This window comes from Moschus berezovskii, chromosome 5 (assembly GCF_049115385.1).
Source record: "Moschus berezovskii isolate FMDL1 chromosome 5, NW_MosBer_1.0, whole genome shotgun sequence".
Classification (NCBI taxonomy): Eukaryota; Metazoa; Chordata; class Mammalia; order Artiodactyla; family Moschidae; genus Moschus; species Moschus berezovskii.
The window spans coordinates 102471564-102496317 of NC_142464.1; the positions used below are offsets into that span (position 1 = coordinate 102471564).

The 24754-nt window shown below is 42.8% G+C and overlaps 1 protein-coding gene across 2 annotated transcripts in view; it reads left to right on the forward strand.

The window, feature by feature from the left end:
* The window catches only part of FRAS1 (Fraser extracellular matrix complex subunit 1), a 533887-nt gene that overhangs the window by 323587 nt on the left and 185546 nt on the right, over nucleotides 1-24754 (forward strand). For both annotated transcript variants that reach the window (XM_055434121.2, XM_055434122.2), the window contains 2 exons: nucleotides 18339-18491; nucleotides 18777-18923. In XM_055434121.2, coding sequence (XP_055290096.2) covers nucleotides 18339-18491; nucleotides 18777-18923 — 300 coding nt within the window. The remainder of the gene's footprint in view (nucleotides 1-18338; nucleotides 18492-18776; nucleotides 18924-24754) is intronic.

Here is a 24754-nt window from a genome sequence, read left to right on the forward strand (position 1 = left end):
TCCATCTCATCTCATGTATCATTTAAGACTTGTGTTTCCTTATTAATTTTCTGTTTCAATGATCTGTCCATTGGTGTAAGTGGGTGTTAAAGTCTCCTACTGTTATTGTGTTACTGTCAATTTCTCCTTTTATGTCTGTTAGTATTTGTCTTATGTATTGAGGTGTGCCTATGTTGGGTGCGTAGATATTTACAATTGTTATGTCTTCCTCTTAGATTGATCCCTTGAACATTATGTAGTATCCTTTCTTCTCTCTTGTAATCTTTATTTTAAGGTCTATTTTTGTCTGCTATGAGGATTTCTACTCCAGCTTTCTTTTGCTTTCCATTTGCATGGAATATATTTTTCATCCTCTCACTTTCAGTCTATATGTGTCTTGAGGTCTGAAGTGGGTTTCTTGTTGACAGCATATATGTGGGTCTTGTTTTTGTATCCATTCAACCAGTCTGTGTCTTTTGGTTGGAGCATTTAATCCATTTACATTTAAAGTAAATATTGATATATATATTCATATCACCTGTTTTTCTATTCTTTTCCAGTATTGTTTATTATATGATGTTGAATATAGTTCCCTGTGCTATACAGAAAATCCTTGTTGTTTATCTATTTTTCATATGGTAGTGTGCATCTATTAATCCCATACTCTGAATTTATCCTCCCTTTCTTTCCCCTTTGGTAGCTGTAGGTTTGTTTTCTACGAAGACTGCAAAATTTTAAATAGCTGATTTGTCAGGATGGCAGAATTCTAGGGGATTAAAATTTTGTTTATGCAGTAATTTTTTAAATGCTGGTTTGTTTTCTCATAAATCTGTGCCAGAATGTAAGCAAAAGAAGACAAGCATCAGGAAAGAACTACTACTCTTGAGAATTTTCATATTGTATTCCAGTACTTGAGCTCTAAGCAGTGGTTAATAGGTGTGGCATGAAAACATGTCTCCTGGCTGAATAAATTTGGCAAACTCTTGGTTAAGTAAAGTTAAGCAGCTTTCTTTATTATGGAATTTCTCAAAACCTTAAAGAAGCAGGTATGCATTGTGAATCTCTGGAATGAAGGAGGCTGCATCCCTTCCCTTGATTTATTATAGCTTCTCCCAGAGTTAACCAGTGCTTTGCAGAACAATATTTGGGAAGCCCAGCACTAGCTGGTGTTAGTATGTTGGACAATTTTTGGCACTCCCTCAAGGTCAAATGAAATACTCAAGCTATACTCAGATTGCAAACTTCCTTCCTTCCATCCCTTGGTGCCCCTCTCTCTCTTCCTTTCTTCCTTCTTTTCTTTGTGGATGAACAGAGGGGGCCCTGAGATTGCTTAGGCTTGCCACTCTCTCAACTGTTGAAAAGCATCAGGGAGCAATCGGTAATTTTCCTCTAATGCTGGGTCTGAGAGGTGTTTGCTTTCTGAATTTGAGTTGACGGATTAGAAAACCTGTTAATACCTTTTTTCTTCCAAATCATTAAAAACAAAACCTCTTGAGTCCCTTCCACAATTTTCCCCAATTACTGTCAATCATTTCTTAAAGAGGACACTGAAAAGCATGGTGAAACAGTCGAAATGCACAGGTTAAAGAACAACAAATCCTTATTGTGAAACAAGTTGTGAGAACTGCAACACTGGGTGATGAAAAAAGAAACAGTTCAACTTGAGTATCATTAAGAACTGGGTGGGATAGAGCCCTGTAGAAACCAGTGCTCTAGTTCTCTGCTTCCAGATAAAGTGGCTTGAAGCCAGAGATGGGGGAGCCAGTTCTGCTTTACAGCAGTTTCTATGTGTGGGGTGTGGGGCTTCCCCAGTGGCTCAGTGGTAAAGAATCCACCTGCAGTACAGGAGATGCAGGAGACCCGGGTTCAATTCCTGGGTGGGGAAGATCCCCTGGAAGAGGGCATGGCAACTCACTCTAGTATTCTTGCCTGGAGAATCCCATGGACAGAGGAGCCTGGCGGGCTACGATCCATGGGGTTGCAAAGAGTTGGACACAACTGAAGCAACTGAACACGCACACACACATGTGAGGAAGGTTGGCACTGTCCTATGTCTTGCTGAAGTTGCTCCTGGGACTGTAAACTGAAAGAAGAAAAGAGGCACACATTACAACTTGTAATAGTTAATGCTTTATTTTCATCATCAAAATCCTACCCATCCATCCCTTTTGGCCTTGCTCAGATTCCTTCCCTTCTAGGACCAGCTTGCTTTTGGCAGTTCCTGAGTTGTAATTTTTAGATACCCTGATTGTTTCTAAGGATTTTGAACCACTTGGCATTGACTGGCTCATGTTCTCTGTGAGTGGTCTTTTCATGGTGTCTAGTTCCAGTGTTCTTGCTTGGAGAGTCCCAGGGATGGGGGAGCCTGGTGGGCTTCCGTCTATGGGGTCACACAGAGTTGGACACGACTGAAGTGACTTAGTAGCAGCAGTAATAGGTGACTGTACTGAGAGCTTAGTAGATGACAGTGCAGTGCTGTGCTCAGTCGTGTCCAACTCTTTGCAACCCCGTGGATGTAGGCCACCAGGCTCCTCTGTCCATGGAATTTCCCAGGCAAGAATACTGGATCAGGTTGCCATTTCCTCCTCCAGGGGATTTTCTTGACTTAGGAGTTGAACCCGAGTCTCTTGTATCTCCTGCATCAGCAGGCCCACATTTTTACCACTGTACCACCTGGAAGCCTGTTAGTATGTGACAGGCACTGTGCTAATTCCTTTGAATGCATTTTGCCATTTAATGCTCTCAGTGATTCTCCAAGGTGGGTACTAATGTGATCTCCATTTTCATATGAAGAAACTGAACTGAAGAAAGGTTTAAGTCACTTACTCAAAATGACAAAATTTGGAAGATAGAGCCAAGATTTTAACCTGGAGAGTGATTCCATAAGTCACATATTGGGTTGGCCAGAAGTTGGTTTTGGTTTTCCCATAAGATCTATTTAAAAAAAAAAATTCCTGTTTTTTTATTTTGTTTTTGGCTGTGTTGAGTCTTAGTCGCTGCACTCAGACTTCCCTCTAGTTACGGTGCGGGCTCCAGGGTGCCCGGGCTCAGTAGCTGCGACTTGTGGGCTTAGTTGTGCTGTGTCACATGGGATCTTAGTTCCAGTACCAGGGATTGAACCTGCACCCCCTAAGTTATAAGGAGATTCTTAATCACTGGACCACCAGGGAAGTCTCTTCCCATAGAGCTTATGGAAAAACCTGAACGAACTTTTTGCCCAATGCTTAACCATTTTGTCCTAATTGATGAGACCAAATATAATAATAGGAACTCAAGAAATTTTCTGGTTGTAGATTAAAAGGTGGATCCTCAGAGTCTGGTATAGCAAGATGGTTAGAGCAGCACTATTGGGGAAAGCGGCACGAATTTTTTAGTCTGTTTTATGTGCTAAGGAAGACATTTAAGATTGCAATGGATTTATATTGTGTATCCCTTGCCAAGTCGCTTGAGTCGTGTCCAGCTCTTTGTGATCCCATGGACTGTAGCCCATCAGGCTCCTCTGTCCATGGGCATTCTCTAGGCAAGAATACTAGAGTGGGTTGCCATTTCCTCCTCCAGGGAATCTTCCTGACCTAGAGATCAAACCTGTGTCTCCTGCATTGCAGGCAGATTCTTTACCATCTTAGCCACCTGGGAAGCTCCATATTGTGTATATCTGTATTAAATGAATAAACTTTAATTAAAAACATTAACACATACTAAAATTCAATAATTTGTATTACTCCACATGTACTTTAATCTTTTCCAGTGGTTAAATACATGCGTTTTTCATAGTTGTAATCAGCAGCTGTGTACAGGCACACCTTTGAAATGTTGTGGGTTGGTTTCCGACCACTGCAATAAAGTGACTATCACAATAAAGCAAGTCACACAAATTGTTTGGTTTTCCAGTACTCATAAAAGTTATGTTTGCACTATATTGTAGTCTATTAAGTGTGCAATAGTTTTATGTCTTAAAAACAATGACTATACCTTCAATAAAAATATTTTATTGCTAAAAATTGCTAACCATCATCTGACAGAGTAGAGTGGCCACAAACCTTCAGGTTGCAAAAGAAAGAAAACACAGCTGCAAAGCACAAGTAAGCCAAGCACAATAAAATGAGGCATGTCTGTATTTCTTTGTCTTTCTCTTAAGTGTCACTTTGTGTATTTCCATGTCTTGGCACATCATTGGAAGAATCCACATAATTGTAGTTTTTAATGGCTAAATAACATTCCATTATATTTGTGTGACTTAATTTGATTGGCTATTTTTTTCTGTTGTGGTTCTTGGCAATAACCAGCAGGGTTACCGCTTGGTGAGTTAAGTATGACTTCCAAGGTTTCACCTGGGATGAGATCTGCTTTTCATGTTATTATTAATAGCAATAATGGTTGGTGAATTTTATAATTTTTAAAGTATTTTCTCACTTAACTTTTTCAGTTGATCATCCCAAGAAACTGCAAAAGTGGGAATAGAGCTCAGTTCGGTGCCTAATCAGCACATAGATGGTGACCAAGAAATGTTGGAATGATTTGATTGTGGCGTCCTAACATCTACTTTAGTCTAGTTCCCTTTCAGTGTGTCCTATGGTAATTACACCAAGAATCTTCTCGGGCAACCCGTTGTTTTTTTTAAATTTTTTTGCTTCTTATCTCTTCTGTTTCACTTTCTATTTCATTCCATCTGGCCCTATTCTTCTATCTCTATATTTTTTCAATTTTCTTGTGTGTGTTTTTGTGAACATTTCTTCCTTCATTTTCCTTATCTTCTTTTCTGGCAATGCACATTCTTTTCTTATTTCTCATCTGTCACCCTATCTCCTGTTGCTGGAACTAAGAGATGCAAATCCAGTCTCTCTCTGGAACTTTCAATGATCGTCTCTCCCTTGTTCTCAGAGTTTGTGTTTTATTTAAGAGACTGTGCTGTCTGTTGAAAAATGGTTGAATATTTCAAGGCATTTCTTTTCTTTGAACTTTTGGGGGGATAAAAGAACATGACCTATGCTTAAATTGAAGCCTTCCTAAATTAAAAAAGAAAAAAAAAAGAACAGCAGCTTGTATTTTCTCCTTTGTGTGACTTTTACTAAACAATATGTACCTAGCCTTGGAAATGACCTCACTTAAAAGTATTCAACTTGGCAGGGCTCCCAATGAAGTTAGGATTGCTTTGTCTTCAGAACTACAGGCCAGGGCCTGAATTGTAGAGAAGGTTTGACTGCTTATGTGTAAAGAATACCATTGAATTTAGGCTCCACAGGTTGTCCTTAAGTACTAAAGACAGAAAAATTGCTATTATGGCTGCACTTACCTACTTTTTTTACACACGTAAATCTCTCCATTTACATGTAATAGGCAAAAATCATGACTTAGATGTAAGTGTAATCATCAATATCAGTGGCAGTCCTGATTGGGCTGGCCCCAGATTAACAATAATGGCTAATGCTTATTGAGCACTTACTATGTACTAACCCCTCACATACATTGTCTCATTTAATCCTGACTGTGACCCTGGAAGGCCAGAACTGTGATTTGTAACATTTCCGTGTTGTGACCCAAGAGACTAAGGTAAGAGACATTAACCAGCTTACCCAGTGTTCCACAGCTAGTATGCAGGAGAACTGGGCTTTGAAGCAGCACCACTTCAGAGGGTACACATGTGAACACTGGGCCGCCAGCCTTCATGACCCGACCTAGTTCCAGTAGGACCTTCTCTTCTCTGTAACAGTATTATTATAGTTCTTTCTGAGACGTTGGCACCTTGCCCACCGTGGCCTATTCCATATACACTCACTACACTTTCCCTCAACTCTCACTCCCACCAGTTTGTATCTTTGCTTTCTTCTGTGTTTGGAAGATTAACGTAATCTCCTAAAAACAATGGCAGAAGAAACTTCCTCACTTCGTCCCCTTGAATGTCTCTGTATCTTCTTCTAAATACCTTTTCCCTCATTCCTTCCTTTGAGAAGGGATCTGTCTGATTTCTGAACATTTGATCCACAGGAACAATACACTCAGAAAGCACAAAAGAACCCCCGTTCCACCTCTACCAGAGGTGGTGATTTTTCCCTTCTCCTGACTTTCTTCTTCATCCACTACTGATGTTTCACCAGTATAATTCAAAAGTAAGTACAGTTGATGCTTGAACAATGTAGGTTTGAACTGCATGGGTTTACTTGTGTCCAGATATTTTTCACTAGTAAATACTACAGTACTACATGGTCTGTGTTTGGTTGAATCTGAGGATGTGGAGGAACAGGGATGCAGAGGGCTGACTACAAGTTATACTCCAATTAACCTTTGCATTGTTCAAAGGAGTTGATCATAACTATAATTTAAAATTGAGTTACACCTGCTTCCTTCCCACCCCTCTTCCACGTTCTAGTCACCGCCCCATCTTGCCAAGCTCAAGTCCTTCTTATTTCTTTTGGATAAATAATTTTCTGGTCCTCCTTAGACGCCAGTTTATTTTGTTGTTGTTCAGTCGCTCAGTCATGTCTGTCGCTTTGCGACCCCATGGACTGCAGCGCACCAGGCTTCCCTGTCCTTCACTGTCTCCCAGAGTTTGCTCAGACTCATGTCCATTGAGTCAGTGATGCCATCCAACCATCTCATCCTCTGTCACCCGCTTCTCCTGCCTTCATTCTTTCCCAGCATCGGGGTCATTTCCAATGCGTTGGCCCTTCCCATCAGGTGGCCAAAGTATTGGAGCTTCAGCTTCAGTTGTATTTTAGGTGTGGCTTTCTTCTGACCTTGTCCTGAACATCTTAAGGGAAGGGTCTCACCAACTCAATGCTCCGTCTGCTGCAGTAGCTTCCATAGTTCTTCACACCCAGTGGACATCCAAGAGCTGTTATTGAGGTGAACTTCTTTCTGTTTTGGAGGGAAGGCAAAATTAAAACATAAACTGGGGGGAAGGGAGGGTAGATGCAAGGCGCCAGGATACCTGGATAGGAGGGGTGCTATTTCCCCTGTTGGCAGCCAGATCTTGCATCAGACCAGAGGAAGGAGCTTCACTCTTACATCTAACGCTGCCTCTCGCTCCCTCCTTCTTGCCGCCTGGCTCTGTGGGTGCTACCCCAGGCTTCTCATCACGTTTATAAGTTTGTCAACACTGGGCAGAAGTCACGGCCTATACCGGTAAGCTCTGTCTACAGTGGAGGGCTATGTTGCTGTTTCTTTATTGGTTTTTCCCAGGGTAAAACTGTAGCCCCAGACACTGAGAAATGGCTAGTTTTATTTATTTGTTTGTTTTTGTACTAACTCAGAGCTAACCCTAAACAGAGCACCCCATTTATAAGCACTCGTGAGTGGGCTTTTCATACTGTTCATGGGGTTCTCAAGGCAAGAATACTGAAGTGGTTTGCCATTCCCTTCTCCTGTGGGCAGGGAAGCCTGGCATTCTGCAGTCCATGGGGTCGCAAAGAGTCGGACATGACTGAGCAACTGAACTGACGGATGGGTGGGCTAGGACCAAAGTAATGTTCCAGAGGGGAAGAGAGGGGGCTTCTTTTACTTCTGCCATCTGTATATTATTTTCTGGCTTCCTGCTATGCTTGTCTCACAAATAGAACCCCATCAGTTTTCAAAGTGGCATCCAAATTCAGAATCCATACACACTTCAAGGACCCTGAGTCTCAGCATGGAATCATTTCTTTCTCGCCTGATGAGGAACAGCTACAAGTTCTGATTATTTTAACAGCTTCCAAACACATTTAATGCGGTTGTATTAAGAACCTAATCGACTGATAGGACATTATTAAAAGCCTCACTGTGTATCTAAATACGTTTTTATAGGCCCATTATTTATCAGCTAAGGAGTCACGGCCCCATAAAACCAACATGCAAAGCCATTGCTTCGACAGTATACATTTACTTTAATATCTTCAAGCTCTTTGGACTTGGCTCCAAAGACGTGAAATAAGTCATTTCACTGCCATGTGCTTTCATCCATCATGATTGTGGGTAATCCTCACTGATCCTCGAAGCAGAGCCTTTGTGATTTGAAAAAAGCCTCACACCGTGATGACCGCATATAATTTCCTCACAGCAGCAGGATGAAGTATTAGAGGATATTGCCACTGCTGAGTCAAAATATTAATTTTTTACATATTTACATTTTTAGCATGTACACATGCTGTGCACATTTAGAAAACAAATGGAATCCGCTGCTTGCTTAAAAATAAGAAATGTATTTATTTCAGCACGAGCTGATACTCCGCTTCCAGGCTCCCTTGTAATGTGTTCATTAATTTGTGGGTTTAACGTGATAATTCACCGGGTTTGTGAGCAAGCAGACACATAGACAAATAACTGGAATTCCAGCCGCCCTCCTCCCTCCACCTGTTTAATATATAGTGATATATTGGGTCTGAAATGAAGGTAACGTGTATGATCTGAAACAGGCTACACGTAAATGTATCTGGGGTCTCTCTACTCTCCCTGTCATCCTTAATGAGTCTTTTATTTAAAGACTCTTTACTGTAATTGAAATAGTGACAAATAAAGGATTTACTTACTGAGTAGCAATGGGAGGATTTGAGAGACAGCCTCCTGAACTGCGCTGTTTTTAAGCAATTAAGGCATGCGCGCTCACCATTTAGACATATTTGAGGTTAGTCTCCTTTTTCGATTACAGACTGGAAGGTCAGCGGAAAATGCCTTCCCGCACAGATGGGGCTTTTAGAATGGACCCTTAATCCTTGCAGAGGCTCCTAGATTGGTGGGTTGGAAATTCAATTCCTCTATTTTAGTAACTGCAGTTCTGGTACAAATTAAGCAGTGGTAGTATAAACTTCCTCTGATGTATCCTGTGAACTTGTTCCAGACATCACCTGTAGGGAGGAATGGGACTGGAGGTGGGACTACAGAGGAATTTGCTGTTTTGTTGGCCTCTCTGACAATACTGGCATTTTAAGGACACCTTAAAATCTGTGTTCCCAGAGAACTCGACTTGGTGCTCTCTGATGACCTAGGGGGGTTAGGATGAGGGGAGTGTTTGGTGGTAGGGAAGCTCAGGAAGAAGGGGAGATTTGTATTCTTAGCGCTGATTCAAGTTGTTGTACAGCAGAAACCAATACGACATTGTAAAGCAGTGTCTTCCAATTAAAAAAAAGATGTTGTGCTCCTACCAGTGTGAGTCCAGCAAGAATCTGCATCAGGATTTGTCAGATGGTCACCACCTACTAAGAAGAATTCAAGACTGGCCTCCAAATCAGCTTAATTCTTAAAAAATATGCCCCTAGATTTTATTGTGCATGAAGTAACTGGTGTGGTAGCAGTTCCCTGGGACACATAGTCACCTCCTGCGGTGTCTGGAGATGGGCTCATAGCACCTCTTAATTATGTTTAGATTGTATAATTAGTGCATCTGGCCGGCCATGGGGAGATTTCTCTCTTCATTATCTCAAATTGTACTGACAGGGCAGTTGCAAATTACCACACATGCAGCCAAGTTTCACCCTGTTCCTCTTGGCCTAAAGTAAATTGAAAACCAGGTGGTGCAGGCCAGGTCAGCCTTTCCCCAGGCCTTCAAATTCCCCACAGTTTCCTAATACTTTCACTCCAATATTTTTTTCTTTCATTTAACATATAGATAAGGGCTCCCTTATCTAGATAAGGACAGGGAAGCCTGGCATGGTGCAGTCCCTGGGATTTCAAGGAGTCAAATATGACTTAGCGACTGAACAAGGGCTCCCTAACTAGGTACTACTGATTTAGCCAAATTCCACCTTGTAAATTTTAAAGGCATTTTGGAAGCTGGCAGATTGTTCAAAAGTCTTCCCTGGTCATATCTGAAAGATAAACCACTGGTATGTTGGTTTTCCTTCTCGAGGGACACCCAAGGTCTCCATTCCTGGTCTTGACAGCCTTTATACACGTACACAATAGTATTCTTAGTTTTCTTAATATGCCTACTCTAGCATAAGCCTCAGCAGGTCAGCAGTGGATGTTAACAGAGAAGGGTCTTCTATGAATATAACGGAAGGGGGAAGGAGACAGAAGCCTAGGGACCCCTCCCTTCTTCCTTATCATAAGGGTTTGTATTGAAAGCTGCTGTGTGTCGGTTTTCTTGGCTTGTTGCTTCTTGGTTGTGCTTTTCATGTCTTCTGCCATCGCTGGTCAACTTTCATACAAATTCTCATTTAAATCTGTAGTAAAAACACAGACACCTCAGTAGACAGACTGGCAAAGAATACATACACACAGACCAGTTCCCAGTTGCCAAGAGGATAAATCCACACTCTTTTTCGTGACTTACAAGGTATTCCAAAACTAGCATAGCCAGGTCCTGAGCGGCTCTTTCATAGTTCTTCAACATCCAGGTGTATAGAACCTTTTTCAGTTCCTTGAAGGCATCCGGTTCTGTTGAGCTTCTGGGTTTTTGCATGTTTTCCTTCTTCTTGGGACCTTTCCAAGCTCCCTCCCCCAACTCATCTCCTCTCACAGCTAACTCCCACTTAGTTTTCCTGTCTCAGCCTCCTCCAGGCAGCCTTCCCTGACTCCTGGACTGAGCTGGTCCCCTGTCAGAGACTTCCATGGTCCCTGTGCTTGCCTCGTTTGCATTTTACAAAAGTTTGCAATGATCTCAAAGTAGTCCCGCGTCTAAGCATCTGCCTTACACTCTCTGATTGCTCATCCTGCTCTGCCACCATCTTTATTGCCTTAGGACACAGGACTCAGTTTGGGCACAACCCTCTTTAAAGTCAGGAAGCACAGCCCAAGTCCATTTTAGTGTTGTATTCTTGAATATCCTACTTGGCTACCTCCAACCTGTTCCATGGGATGGAGGGGAGAGGAGGGGCAAAGTGGAGGGTCTTTCTGCTCCTTCTTCCTCTCCAGCTCGAAGGGTTTTTCTAGGCTGGGGTACCGAGGTGGCGAGCTTAGGGGTCATATTGGTAGGGGAGGGTCTGAGTCTCCTCATTCCAGTTCCACATTTAATTTTGTTTTTTCTTCTATCTTTCACCTGCTCCCTGGGCTCCATGAATTTGGCATCTGTGCTGGTCTGATTCTGCTAACTTTCTCCGGGAGCACGAGGTCCCCATGTTCCGTGGTCTAATGGGGGATGGATGCAGTGAATAAGGAAAGAATTCATTGGTTGAGATCTCAACCTACTGTTTGGTTACACATATCTGATACTCGACTGTTATCCTGTATCTTGGGTCCTCGCCTGCACCATACTGAAAGTTCTATGAATACAAGAGACGTTTGAACAGTTTTATGGTTTGAAAGAAAGGTTTGTTACATGTTCAGCTTCACTTATAATAAAGGAAATCCGAATCAAAGCAACTATGTAACAGCAGTTTTCACCAGCCAAATTAGCCAGATTGTTTTATTTTTTAAAAATGTCTTAGTGCAGGCAAAGTTATGATGAAACAGTTGGACAGAAATTTATAATACCTATTGAGAATTTCACATTTGTTTCATGACTGTAGTAGCTAAAAGTGTATGATCTGGAGTCAGTGTGAGCAAATGACAACTTCTGAGTCTTTCCTCATCTTTAAAATAGAGATAATAACATTGCCTACCTCATCTTTTCAAATGAGTTTATGCATTTATGATAATTAATATAGCGCTTGATGTATATTGAAAGCTCAATAAATGTAAGCTATAATAATAATATTAGCTGTACTTACTGACACTGTCATTTAGGAAATAATCTAAAAAGCACAAGTGAATTATCTTGGCCTCCATAAAAGTGGATGAGTTGAAAGTAAGTGATCAAGGATAAGAAAAATGGTAAGGGACTTCCCTGCTTTTCCAGTGGTTAAGAATCTGCCTTCCAGTGCAGGGGACACGAGTGCAATCCCTATTCAGGGATCTAAGATCCCACATGCCTTGGAGTAACTAAGCTCATGTGCCACAACTATTGAACTACTAAACTCTCATCCACAGCTAGAGAGAAGCCCTCATGCTGTGACTAAAACCCAACACAGCTAAAATTAAATCTTTTTTCAAAAAAAGAAAGTGGTAAATTTGGTTTATTCAATGCTAGAATATTATGCAGTCCCCAAAAATGATGTTTAGGAAGAGTCCCTTAATGACATATGGAAATGATGGCATTGAGTAAAAGAAAATGTATTATATGGTATTAAGTTTTAAAAAGTTATTATAACAACATTAGTAGAATCTCATCTATGTAAAGATCTATATATGGAAAATTGTACAGAAAAAGAACTAAGAGAAAAATGTCCACGTGAGTAGCTATTTACTCTGAAAGATCTATGTAGGGGGATTTTTATGTTTATTTATACTTTATAAAAATGCTTTTCATAGTTTCTTCCATGGCTCACTTTGTAGTCAGAAAAATAAAATTATAAGCTCCCTGTCTTGAGCCCCACTCAGCCCCTCTCAGTGTGGGAGATCACAGTGGGCTCCCAGGCTTGAGCCTGAAGTTTGCCTACAGATGGTGCCCAGGGGGACTGGCCACTTGTAGCCTGTCACCCCTGAGCAGTCTTCCTGTGGGAACAATGCTTTTCTGATTGTAGTCAGGACGCTGGAATTAATCCTCAAGCCCTGTTGCTCTGATTTCTGGCTTCTTTACCTGCACATCATAACTCATTTTGAGCTCTCCTAAGGAATTCTTTCCTATAATTTTGACTTCAAGCCTCTTAAGACAAAGGTGTTTCCTAGGTTTTAGGAATTTAGTTTTCTTTTCTAGTTGGTTCAATAAAAGTCAGTCAACCTTCAGGCTGACTCCACAGCAAGATTTGAGAGCATATTGGTTTTATGTGGTCTTCTGTTGGGGGTTTGTTATAAGACAGATTTAGGAAGAAAGATTTGCAGGAATGTATTGTAACTCAACTGGTAAAGAATCCACCTGTAATGTGGGAGACCTGGGTTCGATCACTGGGTTGGGAAGATCCCCTGGAGAAGGGAAAAGCTACCCACTCCAGTATTCTGGCCTAGAGAATTCCCTAGACTGTATAGTCCATGGGGTCGCAAAGAGTCAGACATGACTGAGCAACTTTCCCTACTACTGCTATTAACATTAACCCAGGAGGGCTTCCCCGGTGATGCTAGTGGTAAAGAACTCATCTGTCAATGCACAAGACCCAAGAGACACAGGTTCTGAGTGGGGAAGATGCCCTGGAGGAGAGCATGGCAACCCATGCCAGTATTCATGCCTGGAGAATCCCATGCACAGAGGAGCCTGGTGGGCTATAGTCCATAGGATTGCAAACAGTTGGACACGATGGAAGCAACTTTGCACAGTATACACACACGCATTAACACAGGAGTCACTCAGACAGTTGTTTTGGGGTGAATCTATTCCTAGGATTGGGTGTTCAGTATGACTTACTAAAAATGATTTTACGTATTTATTTTCGTCTGTGCTGGGGCTTCGTTGCTGCACGGGCTTTTCTTTAGTCGTGGTGAGCAGGGGCTACTCTCTCTCGCAGAGCATGAGCTTCTCATTGTGGTGGCTTCTCTTGATGCGGAGCACAGGTTCTAGGGCATAAGCACAGGCTCAATAGTTGCGGAGCACGGGCTTAGTTTCTCCATGTCATGTGGAATCTTCCCAGACCAGGGATCGAACCTGTGTCTCCTGCAGTAGCAGGTGAATTCTTTACCATTGCACCACCTGGGGAGCCTACAGCATGACTTTTTAAGCTATGGATAAATGGATAAGGACTGAGTACAGGCAATGCACAAAAAGAGTCCAACTTTCCAAACTCGAGTAGTTCCAGTCTCGTGTATAATGTGAAACTGTAAACTATCCTGGATTAATGTGGTGCTTTGGGTAATGTGCAGTTGATTGTTTTATTTTTTTTCAGGGGCCACTCATTGATTGCTCCTTGCCTCTGGGTACTCACTCCATCATGCATTGTGGTGTGTCTGGTGATTGATTTCATGCCTCTTTAAGGCTTAATATGGAGCCATGGAGAGAGGCAGAGGCCCTGAGTAATTTTGAAGTCTCTGCAACTCTGTCCTTTTTTTATTGAAATATAATTGACCTACAGCACTGTGTTAGTTCCTGGTACACAACACAATGATTTGATATTTCTATACATTATAAAATGATCACCACGATAAGTCTAGTTACCGTCTGTCACCATACAAAGTTATTATGGTATTATGCTGTACATTTTTATCCCCATTACTTATTTATTTTGTCCTAGAAGTTTGTATCTCTCCTTTGCCCTCACCTGTTTCACTCACCCCCTTTCCAACACTCTCCTCTCTGGCCACCGCCTGTTTGCTTTCTCCATCTTTGACTCTGTTTCTGTTTTATGTTCTTTTTTCTTTTTTTTTAATTTTTAGATTCCATATGTAAGTGAAATCATATGGTATTTCTCTTTTTCTATCTGACCTATTTCGTTTAGCATATACCCTCAAGGTCCATCCATGTCGTTGCAAATGGCAACATTTCATTCTTTCTATGGTTGAGTAATATTCCATTGGGAATGTATATACTACATCTTCTTTATCCATTCATCTACAGATGGACATTTAGGTGGCTTTCAAATCTTGACTTTTATAAATAATGCTTCAGTGAAGATAGGGGTGCATGTATGTTTTAAAATTAGTGTTTTTGTTTTCTTCATAAAAATATGCAGACATGGAATTTTTAAGTTTCTGAGACGCCTCCATCTGGTTTTCCATAGTGGCTGTACCACTTCACATTCCTTCTCTCTGCAACTCTTGGGCCCTTTCCACAGGCTTTTGGCAGCTGTTTACCAGACCCAGATGATGCAAACAGCCGTGTCTGATTCTAAGACCTTCGGCAAATGAGATTTAGGGGGATAGAAGAAGTTGAGGGTTGTGAGGTTATTTCTACACTTATCAGGCAATGAGAGGCAGAGAATGACTGAGAGGAGCCCCAGGACAAAGCACAGGAAGAGGGGAAAGGAGGTCAAGGAGGAGGGGTGATCTAAAGTGCCATGTGTTGCAGACATTTTGGGTGAGTTAGGCTTCCCAGGTGGCTCAGTGGTAAAGAATCCACCTGCGGTGCAGGAGACATGAGACACAGGTTCGATCCCTGGGTCGGGAAGATCCCCTGGAGTAGGAAATGGCAACCCACTCCAGTATTCTTGCCTGGAAAATCCCATGGACAGAGGAGGCTGGGTGAGCCACAGTCCACAGGGTCGCAAAGAGTTGGACACGACTGAGCACAGCCTGCAGCACAGGAATCGGAGGAAGCCATCACATCTGGTTGTGAGGTGGTCAGAGCCCTTTTCAAGAGCGATAACAGCTCAGGCGGATGGCAGATAACACTGCGGTGAGACGCTAGGGAGGCAGGAAATTTGGGTGGTGAGGGGAAGGCAAGAGATGGAATGGTTGTTGAGAAAAGTTTTGGAGGGAGTAATGCAGAACACATTTTGGAGGTTGACGTCAGGGAGAATGAAGAGAGATGGGGGTAAAAGATGCAATAATGTTGCCATAATGTTCAAATAATTTTGAGTATTGGATCAAATTAGCCTCCGCTTGGGAGGGAGGATGAGATGAAATAAAAAGGGGTTGACAGGAAAGAAACATAGGTACTCATGCTCGAGGGTGAAGTAACCTGGGAGGAGGTAGGAGGGCGGGCAGGGCGGGTTCTGGTGACTGGGGAAGAGTAGTAAGGGTTTCAAAGCAGCTGCCATGAGGGACTCCCCTCGTAGACCAGCAACTGAGACTGTGCTCCCAAGGCAGGGGACCCAAGTTCAATTCCTGGTCAGGGAACAAGATCCCATGTGCCTCAACTAAAACCCAGTGCAGCCAAATAAATAATTAAATAAAAACATATTTTTTAAAAGCGGTTTCCATGAGAGCGGGAAGGAGCGTCCTTGAACTAGCTCTAGCTGCCTTTAGAAGTATTTCAGACACATCACACAATTCATTCAAACAGCTTCTAGAGTTCCACACAGTCAGGAAAATCCATAAATATTTGTTTATTGTAGCCACAAAATACTCAAGAGATCTGCTTACTTTCTCTTCAAAGCATCCCCTTGGTGATTATTCTTTTTCCTTTCTCTAATTGTAGGCTGGAGAAAGCCTTAGTTAGAGGCAACTAGCTTTTAGACCACTGCACACCTGCAGATCTCTTTAACACATGCCTGAGCCTGGCACTGTCTTAAGCACTGGCTTAAATGAAGAGGAAGAGGCCAAGACTTTTCAGACAATAGAGCCTTGAATCAGTTCTGTTTCCTGGGGTTCCAATTCTAACCTGTACCCACTCATTAAGGTAATCATACAATAGAGCCACCACCATCTGCTCCAGCGACTTTTCAGTGCTCCTGGCACTGAGACGAGAGTACACAAAAAGAGAAAACAAAAAGGTTGGAATTGTGTGGAAGCCATACACTGAATCGGGGGAAATAGCCTCCTTATCAGATTTCTCTTGATACAACCATCATTTCCTTTATAATTTACTGAAGGACTGTAATGGGGATTAATTTGCCTCTTAGGATATCAAGAATAGTTTCTAATATTGCAAAAGGCTGCCAGAAACTTGAAACTCCTGAAGTTCAGAGAAAGGTCAGAGGCTGTTCGTTTTTGTACTGCTATAAAAGAGTTGGCATTTTTGAGGAGGACACTCCAGGTTCAACTTCTGGAGTGACTGCAGAGGCCCCAGAAAGACTTCTTGTGTGAGTGAATGGGTGCTGGGTATGGAGTTAAGATCTCTTCTTTAGCATAGAACATGTCTCGGATGATCCGCGATTAGAAAGTGTGTCACTGAGGCTTAGAGAGAAAGAAAGAAGAAAAGAAAGCGCTAAGTTGTGTCCAACCTGTGACCCCATGAACTGTGGCCCACCAGCTTCCTCTGTCCATTCTTGCCTGGGATTCTCCAGGCAAGAATACTGGAGTGAGTTGCCATTTCCTTCTCCAGGGCAACTTCCCGACTGAGGAATTGAACCTAGGTCTCCCAAATTCCAGGCAGATACTTTACCAACTGAGGTGAGTAATTTGTTTTATTGACAAGGATTCTTTAGTCTCAATATTTCTAGAAATCACAGTCTCTATCTAAAAGACTTTAGGATGATAAGACATACCTGGCTCCTGAATGGTGCTTTAGTGACTGCAAACAGTGCTTTGAATCCTAGCAGGGAAGATAGAGCATATAACCAGAACTTTATTTTCCTAGGTCTTTACTCCTTTTTCATTTTGGGGGGTAATTTTTAATTTTTGGCTTCCATCCTTGGGATGGAGGGTAGTAAATGGGACTTGAAGCATTATCACCACTTAAAGTAGGACAGAGGAAGTTTTTACCTATAGGGAGAGCTGCTGCTGCTGCTGCTGCTAAGTCACTTCAGTCGTGTCCGACTCTGTGTGACCCCATAGACGGCAGCCCACCAGGCTCCCCCGTCCCTGGGATTCTCCAGGCAAGAACACTGGAGTGGATTGCCATTTCCTTCTCCAATGTGTGAAAGTGAAAAGTGAAAGTGAAGTTGCTCAGTCGTGTCCAACCCTTAGCAACCCCACGGACTGCAGCCTACCAGGCTTCTCCATCCATGGGATTTTTTGGCAAGAGTACTGGAGTGGCTTGCCATTGCCTTCTCCATAGGGAGAGCTACACACAACCAAGTCTCTAATCAGAGGACTATTACACAGGCGAGAACAAGAAAGCGTGCTGGTCGTCCCAGATAACAAATCCTATGACTTTTCAACTTAGCTCTTCTTTGTGACTTGACCTCTTTATTGTGGTTTAGTAGCTAAGTTGTGTTTCACTCTTTGAAACCCTATGGTCTGTAGCCCACCAGGCTTCACTGTCCATGGAATTCTCCAGGCAAGAATACCGAAGTTGGTTGCCCTTTCCATCTCCAGGGGATCTTCCCGACCCAGGGATCAAGCCCACATCTCCTGCATTGGCAAGCAGATGCTTTACCATTGAGCCACCAAGGAAACTCTAACTTTACCTCTAATTAAGGACTGAAAATTTCCCCCAATTCAATTATCAACTAACCCTAATCCTCTCACACCAATGTCTGAGACTGGAGAGCTGACTCTGGAAGACCCCCTTTGGGAGATGGAGCCTCGTGGAGGTACTGAGCATACTAAGAAGCTCTGTGAACGAGAAGGGGGCTCTCTGTATTCAAGCTCTCAGAGCTCTCTGTGTTGATCTGATGGACTGTTTCTGTTATCTGACAGTTCTTTCTATACTCCTGGCAAGTATCTGTCACAGGCTGCACTAGAGTTTGAAGGCTGTTCAATTGGAAAGCGATGAAGACTCAATTGCTGTGCTGGGCCTGGCCATTTGCTAAAAATCTCAAACACACCGTTTGTACAGGTCCCAGGCTTCTACTTCACTGATGTACACACTGCCTTCAGGCTACTCCCCAGCTGTCCGCACTGCAGCAGTGGTCATTGAAATCCCTTTTACCCTTCAGTATAGAAATGAGACGCTGCTTTCATGGCATCTGTGCTTCCTCTCTGTGCCCCTCTGTCCTCTCCAGACTGCCACTCTCTGTGCCATCACTGTGCAGCCGACCTCCGTGACACCGGGAGCGTCTGCCTGCGGTGCCAGAATGCCCGGAACCTGCTGCTGGGGGACCGCTGTGTCCCTGATTGCCCTTCTGGGTACTTCTTGGAGAGAGGAGCTTGTAAAAGTGAGTAAGTGCTGGACGCAGGAGCTGGCGGTGCCCCGTGATCTTCTTTCACATGGGGATTGTACCTGAGAAGGCTTGAGCCTCCAGAGAGAGATAGAAAGCGAGAAGCACACCAGGGCAGGGGGGAATCACGCCAGTGCAGGGGGGAATCACACCAGTGCAGGGGGCAGTAAAGCAGACCAGTTAACCCTCTCCGTGCTGGAGCTTTTATTAGTGGCTCTGGGTGTGCCGCTTTGGAAGGGAATTTGGCTTCATGGGTTCCCTCCGTGTCTCATCTCTCTGCAGAATGTCACTCCTCCTGCAGGACCTGCCAGGGCAGGGGTCCTTTCTCCTGCTCCTCCTGTGACACTGGCCACGTTCTGTCCCACCTTGGCACCTGCAGTACTGCCTGCTTCCCCGGGCACTATCTCGATGATAACCGTGTTTGTCAGCGTAAGTTTTTTTAAAAAATGAACTGTCTATCCTTTCTTGCTCTTCTGAGGTCATGAAAGGACATAGAGATTTTTTTGCTTCCATATTCTTACCTAACCTTTACTTTTAGAAAAGAAAGAAAAGGAATCTACAAAGCATATGGAGGCGATGAACAGACGACAGCTCAGATACGGGCCTACCTGGAAGTGCTGGGCTAGATCTCTCCTCTGCAAGAACCAGCTGTGTGATCTTGGGCCAATCATTTAACCTCTCTGTACTGTAGTTATCTCATTAAAATAATTAAAGTGTTAGTCTAGTTCATTCCTATGGTTTCTCTTAGTGAGTCAGTTCCAAGATCCTGAGCAGAGAGCAGAGGTCATTTGAAGTACACAAGCTATGACCTCAGCACTTCACTGGGTTCGTTTTTGAGATGTGTTTGTTGAATATTGACAATATGCAAGGCTTGATATGCTACAGGGCATTCAGTTTCTGCCCAAACAGTAGTTATTTTTGTCTTGCATGAGAGCTACTTGTATAGATGTCTTAGTTCTCAAATAAGCCAAAGCATGATTAATTATCTGAGTCATGTGCAAACGAAGAGTTGGGATAAATTGGGGCAAGGGCAAATCGGAGGGGGAAAATCAGAAGTGCTTCACAGATGAACGAACAGTTTTGGGACAGGCTGAGGAGGCTTATTTCATTTCAGTCAGTAAAGTGTCAGTTGCCAAAAAATTGTGTTATACTTTTCTCATTTTGAAAATGACAGTTAGCAAATACAGTGCAGATATTTCAAGTTTGTGTCCTAGGAAGTCCCACGTTGAAGGAATTAAAGAGTCATGGTTTGAAGAGTGGGCTCTCAAATCAGGTAATGAAATTGCAACTCCTAACTGCCCCTTAACTAGCGTTGTGACCTTGAGCAGGTGAATTAACCACTAGGCTTTAGTTTCTTTTTTTCTATAAAAGGGGAATTGTAATAGTGCCTACATCTAGGGCTTCCCCGGGGGCTCAGTGGGAAAGAATCTACCTGCCAATGGAGGAGTTCAGTTCAGTTCAGTCACTCAGCTGAGTCCAACTCTTTGCAACCCCATGGACCACAGCACACCAGGCTTCCCTGTCCATCACCAACGCCCAGAGCCTACTCAAACTCAGGTCCATTGAGTTGGTAATGCCATCCAACCATCTCATCCTCTGTCGTCCCCTTCTCCTACCTTGAATCTTGCCCAACATCAGAATCTTTTCTAATGAGTCAGCTCTTACAAATCAGGTGGCCAAAGTATTGGAGCTTCAACTTCAGCATCAGTCCTTCCTATGAATATTCAGGACTGATTTCCTTTAGTCCTGGAGCCAATTTCCTTTAACCAATGGAGGAAACATAAGTTCAGTCTCTGGTCAAAGAAGATCCCATATGCCCCAGATCAACTAAACTCATGCACCACAACTACTGACGCCTGCATACCCTAGAGCCCGTGCTCCCCAGTAGGAGAAGCCACTGCAGTGGGAAGGGCATTCACTGCAACTAGAGAGTAGCCCCCCTTGCTGCAACTAGAGAAAGCTCGTGTGCATCAGTGAAGACCTAGCACAGCCAAATAAATAGTTTCTACATCTAACATCATTTCACTTAGTGTAGACTTTAGCAGAGAATAAGCTCCCAGTATAGCTATCGTTATGTTACCGTCATCATGTGAGATGAGAGGCAAATCAAGCATTAAAAGACACCTATATTTTATAGATAGAAAGATAGATATTACTGTTTGTTTATGGAGATGCTTGCAAGGATTAGCATTTGAAATTAAGTTCTATGGAACTCTCCATTTTGCATCATCTGTTGAGAAACCAGAGATAAAAATCCCTTTTCAAGACAATGAAAAGGTTTTTTTCTTTTTACTTTTGTAACAAAACCTTTGCTTGGTATATATCAACTGTCTACCAGCATCTGTAGGTTCTGTAACACAAAAGACATGAATGAAATACTTGAATGTTCTGTTCAAGAGCAAGGGAGTACTGCTATAGAAGGAGTGACTTAGATTGATGATGCTCTTCACCACAGTAGAAACACAGAAATAAAAGTTCGAAGGAAAAAAACAGAATCCCTTATATGGTGTATAGGTGACAAACGTTGCATGGAAATAATTCTCTTCTGGGAAGCTTCTGCCCTGAAGAAATGCATTTGCTACACTACCGTGTAAATAGGATTTTATAGACTAAGTCGGTTAAATTAAGAATATTCTAACTTTAGTTTTTTCTAAAACTTAGGTTTCCTTCTTCCAAAGATTGAGTAAAGCGTGCCCCTAAGTTGTGGTATTTGAATTTCTAGCACTTAAAAAAATTATCCACAGTGTCCTTTTCTAAAGCTCATCGTTATAGACAATTATAGGCCTAAAAATTGCAGAAATTGTTCTGTAAAGGGCTTTGTAGGAAATATGATCAGTATAAAGGGGAGGCATTAATAACCATATTATAGAAAAAAGTAAGAGCTGCAGAGCTGTCTAGAGCCTGGTTATAGAAAGCTTTAGAAATTGAGTCGAGTGAGTCGAGTGAAGTCGTTCAGTTGTGTCTGACTCTTTGTGACCCCATGGACTGTAGCCTACCAGGCTCCTCCATTCATGGAATTTTCTAGGCAAGAGTACTGGAGTGGGTTGCCATTTCCTTCTCCAGGGGATCTTCCCGACTCGGGGAACAAACCTGGGTCTCCTGCATTGCAGGCAGACGCTTTACTGTCTGAGCCACCAAGGAATCCCTAGAAATTGCGTACTGAGCTCTAAAATTCAAGGACAACCAGTTGAGTAGATAAAGAAGAGATGATAATTGAGGATCTCAGTACTTGAAACCATAGGGCCCTAGGGTAGCAGGAGAACTTCAGAGTATCTGAGCCAACCTCGCACCCAGGGCAAAGGTTTTCTTTCACCCCTTATCGGGCATCTGCAGATGAGGAAGGGAGGTCCATTGGTGTGGGCCATAGTTGTTGGACAGTTCTTTCTCATCAGCCCTAGAACTTCCCTCTGGGGAAGTATAGCATGGCTCCTTGCTTGTTCATTCAGACTGTTATCTTCAAAAGTTGGAAATTAGCCATCATCTCCCAGTTGGACTCCTCTGCTCCTGGCAGGACTGGAGTCAGTGGAATATAGGAGCAAGAAGAGAGGACCATCTCAGAGGTACAGTAGCAAACAGGCCTATTCAGGAGGGAGAATGGGCTTCATAGTCTGTGAGGCCGCTTCCTCTTCCGTGAATGATGGTTAAGGTGCATCCCTGCTTCCCTCACTTCTCCCTGGTCCACTTGCTACCATCTTCACTATCGTCTTGGCATTTTCCATGGGGTCACTGACCTCAGAGAACTGCACCTGGAACTCAAGACGTGGTCCCCCAGTGTGACTGCAGTAGGATTAATACCCACTGTGGTCTGAATGTCATAAGATGGAGAAAAGAGCCTGCACCCACACAACTCTGAAGGGGGATGCTGAGAACCCAAGGGGCTTGGAATGTGCAGAACCTGTTTGAGTGAGATAAGGTCATGAGGGGATTGGAGGAGGATGAGGGGTTCAGTAAGAGAGGAAGAAAGATTCGAAGAGAAATGATGGAAGCCCCCTGCTCTGTAGTCTGACACCACTACATCCCACCAGATCTTCCATATAGTCTTCTAATAATTCACAGCGCTCGGCAGGAATCCTTTTCTTGTGGCAGCCAGTGAAGGGGCTGAGTTATGCTTCTGGAATGAGAGACTTCACAGAAGAACTCGAGAACACGGAGGCTGACGGAAGTTTGAGGAAGTAAACTTCAGGAAACTCTAAGCTGTTAGCACAGAGCACTGACCTGTCACCCCACGCAGAGAAACTGGCCTTGAGGCTTCATTTTGCAGCTTTACATACAGCAGGGGGTCCAGCTGACATTGAGGTTTACATGAAGGCTCTTTAGCTTAAGACTGTGTTCATTTCTTTAGTACCATGTCAACTTTTAGTAAGCTCTTAATCAACTAAAATTATTAGATATTTTTTTTATGATACTGCTGTTTAAACAGGCCTTCTCTCTCCTCTGTTTGTACAATTGGTTGTGGAACATAAATGCAGGACTGTCCTTACATTGTAGCTTATTTCGTCTGATTCAGTCAGTTCAGTCGCTCAGTCATGTCCCACTCTTTGCGACCCCATGGACTGCAGCACGCCAGGCTTCCCTGTCTTTCACTGTCTCCCAGGGATTGCTCAAATTCATGTCCATTGAGTCCATTGAACTATGGATGGAGGTTCATGACATTGTACAGGAGGCAGTGATTGAGACCATCCCCAAGAAAAGGAAATGCCGAAAGGCAAAATGGTTGTCTGAGAAGGCCTTACAAATAGCTGAGAAAAGAAGAGAAGCAAAAGCAAATGAGAAAAGGGAAGATCAGTTCAGTTCAGTCGCTCAGTCGTGTCCGACTCTTTGTGACCCCATGAATCACAGCACGTCAGGCCTCCCTGTCCATCACCAATTCCCGGAGTTCACTCATACACATTTAAATTTCACCTGATTCCTTTTAGTTTAGTGCGATGTTTAGTTGCTCAGTGGTATCCCACTCTTTGCGACCCCATGGACTGTAGGCCCCCAGACTCCTCTGTCCATGGGATCCTCTGGGCAAGAAAACTGGAGTGGGTTTACCATTTCCTCCTCCATGGGATCTTCCCGACCCAGGGATTGAACCCACATCTCCTGATTGGCAGGTAGGTTTTTTAGCACTGAGCCACCAGGGAAACCTAGTTTACTGCTACAACTGGCTAAAGTAAATTTGAATTTTTCTTTCAGATGGTATGTGTTCAGTGTAATTGTATGTGGCATATTTAAATATCATTAACATGATCTCTGTTTTCATTAAAGTCATTGATAAAAAGTAATCAAGTAATTATGGCTTCATCATAATATTCTAGTCCAGACATTCATTTCCAGTTACAAAGATTTACTGACAACTTTTTGAGTATGTATTTATTTCAGCTATCTTCAAATCCACCTACAACTGCTAGACACCACTTCATTTTTGTATTCACAGGTGTATCTTTGAGATTTTTGTCAGACCCTTTGGCAAAATTAAGATACAACAGGTGTAGAAATCCTACCTCCCAAAATGATAAAAGTTTAGCCTGATATAAGTTTCCAGCAATTATTCTTTTCTAATGGACATAGGTTTGGGTGGACTCCAGGAGTTGGTGATAGACAGGGAGGCCTGGCGTGCTGTGGTTCATGGGATCACAAAGAGTCGGACACGACTGAGTGACTGAACTGAACTGAACTGAGTTATTGCTAAGCTAGCTAGAATTTTCCTAGGACTTTTAATTACAGGTTTACATATTGTAACTGATATTTTATACCTGTGGCTTTTCTTGTAGGTGAAACAAAAGGAGTTTCTTTTTATTTTAGTGGGAGGTCATTTTACTGCATTTAATATCCTTTAGAACTAAAATTCACATGATCACTGTCTAGAATTTTCATCTGAAACATACTGAGAAAATTTTAGAGTGAGGCAAAGATGCTAGTGCTTGAGTTTGTATAATTACAGTATCTGGCTTCTATCATTTATATTGCTAGTATTTATTGAACACCAGTTTTCCAATGGCTCAGTGGGTAAAGAATCCACCTGCAGTGCAGGAGATGCAGGAGACATGGATTCGATCTCTGAATTGGGAAGATCCCCTGGAGGAGGAAATGGCAACCCACTCCAGTATTCTTGCCTGAAGGATCCCATGGACAGAGGAGCCTGGCAGGCTATAGTCAGTGGAATCATAAAGAGTTGGACGTGACTTAACACAGACATAATTAAAGATAATCAGCTAGGCACTGGGGACTATGAAAGGAACAAAACAAATCTAGTCTTTGCTTTCACGAAGCTTACA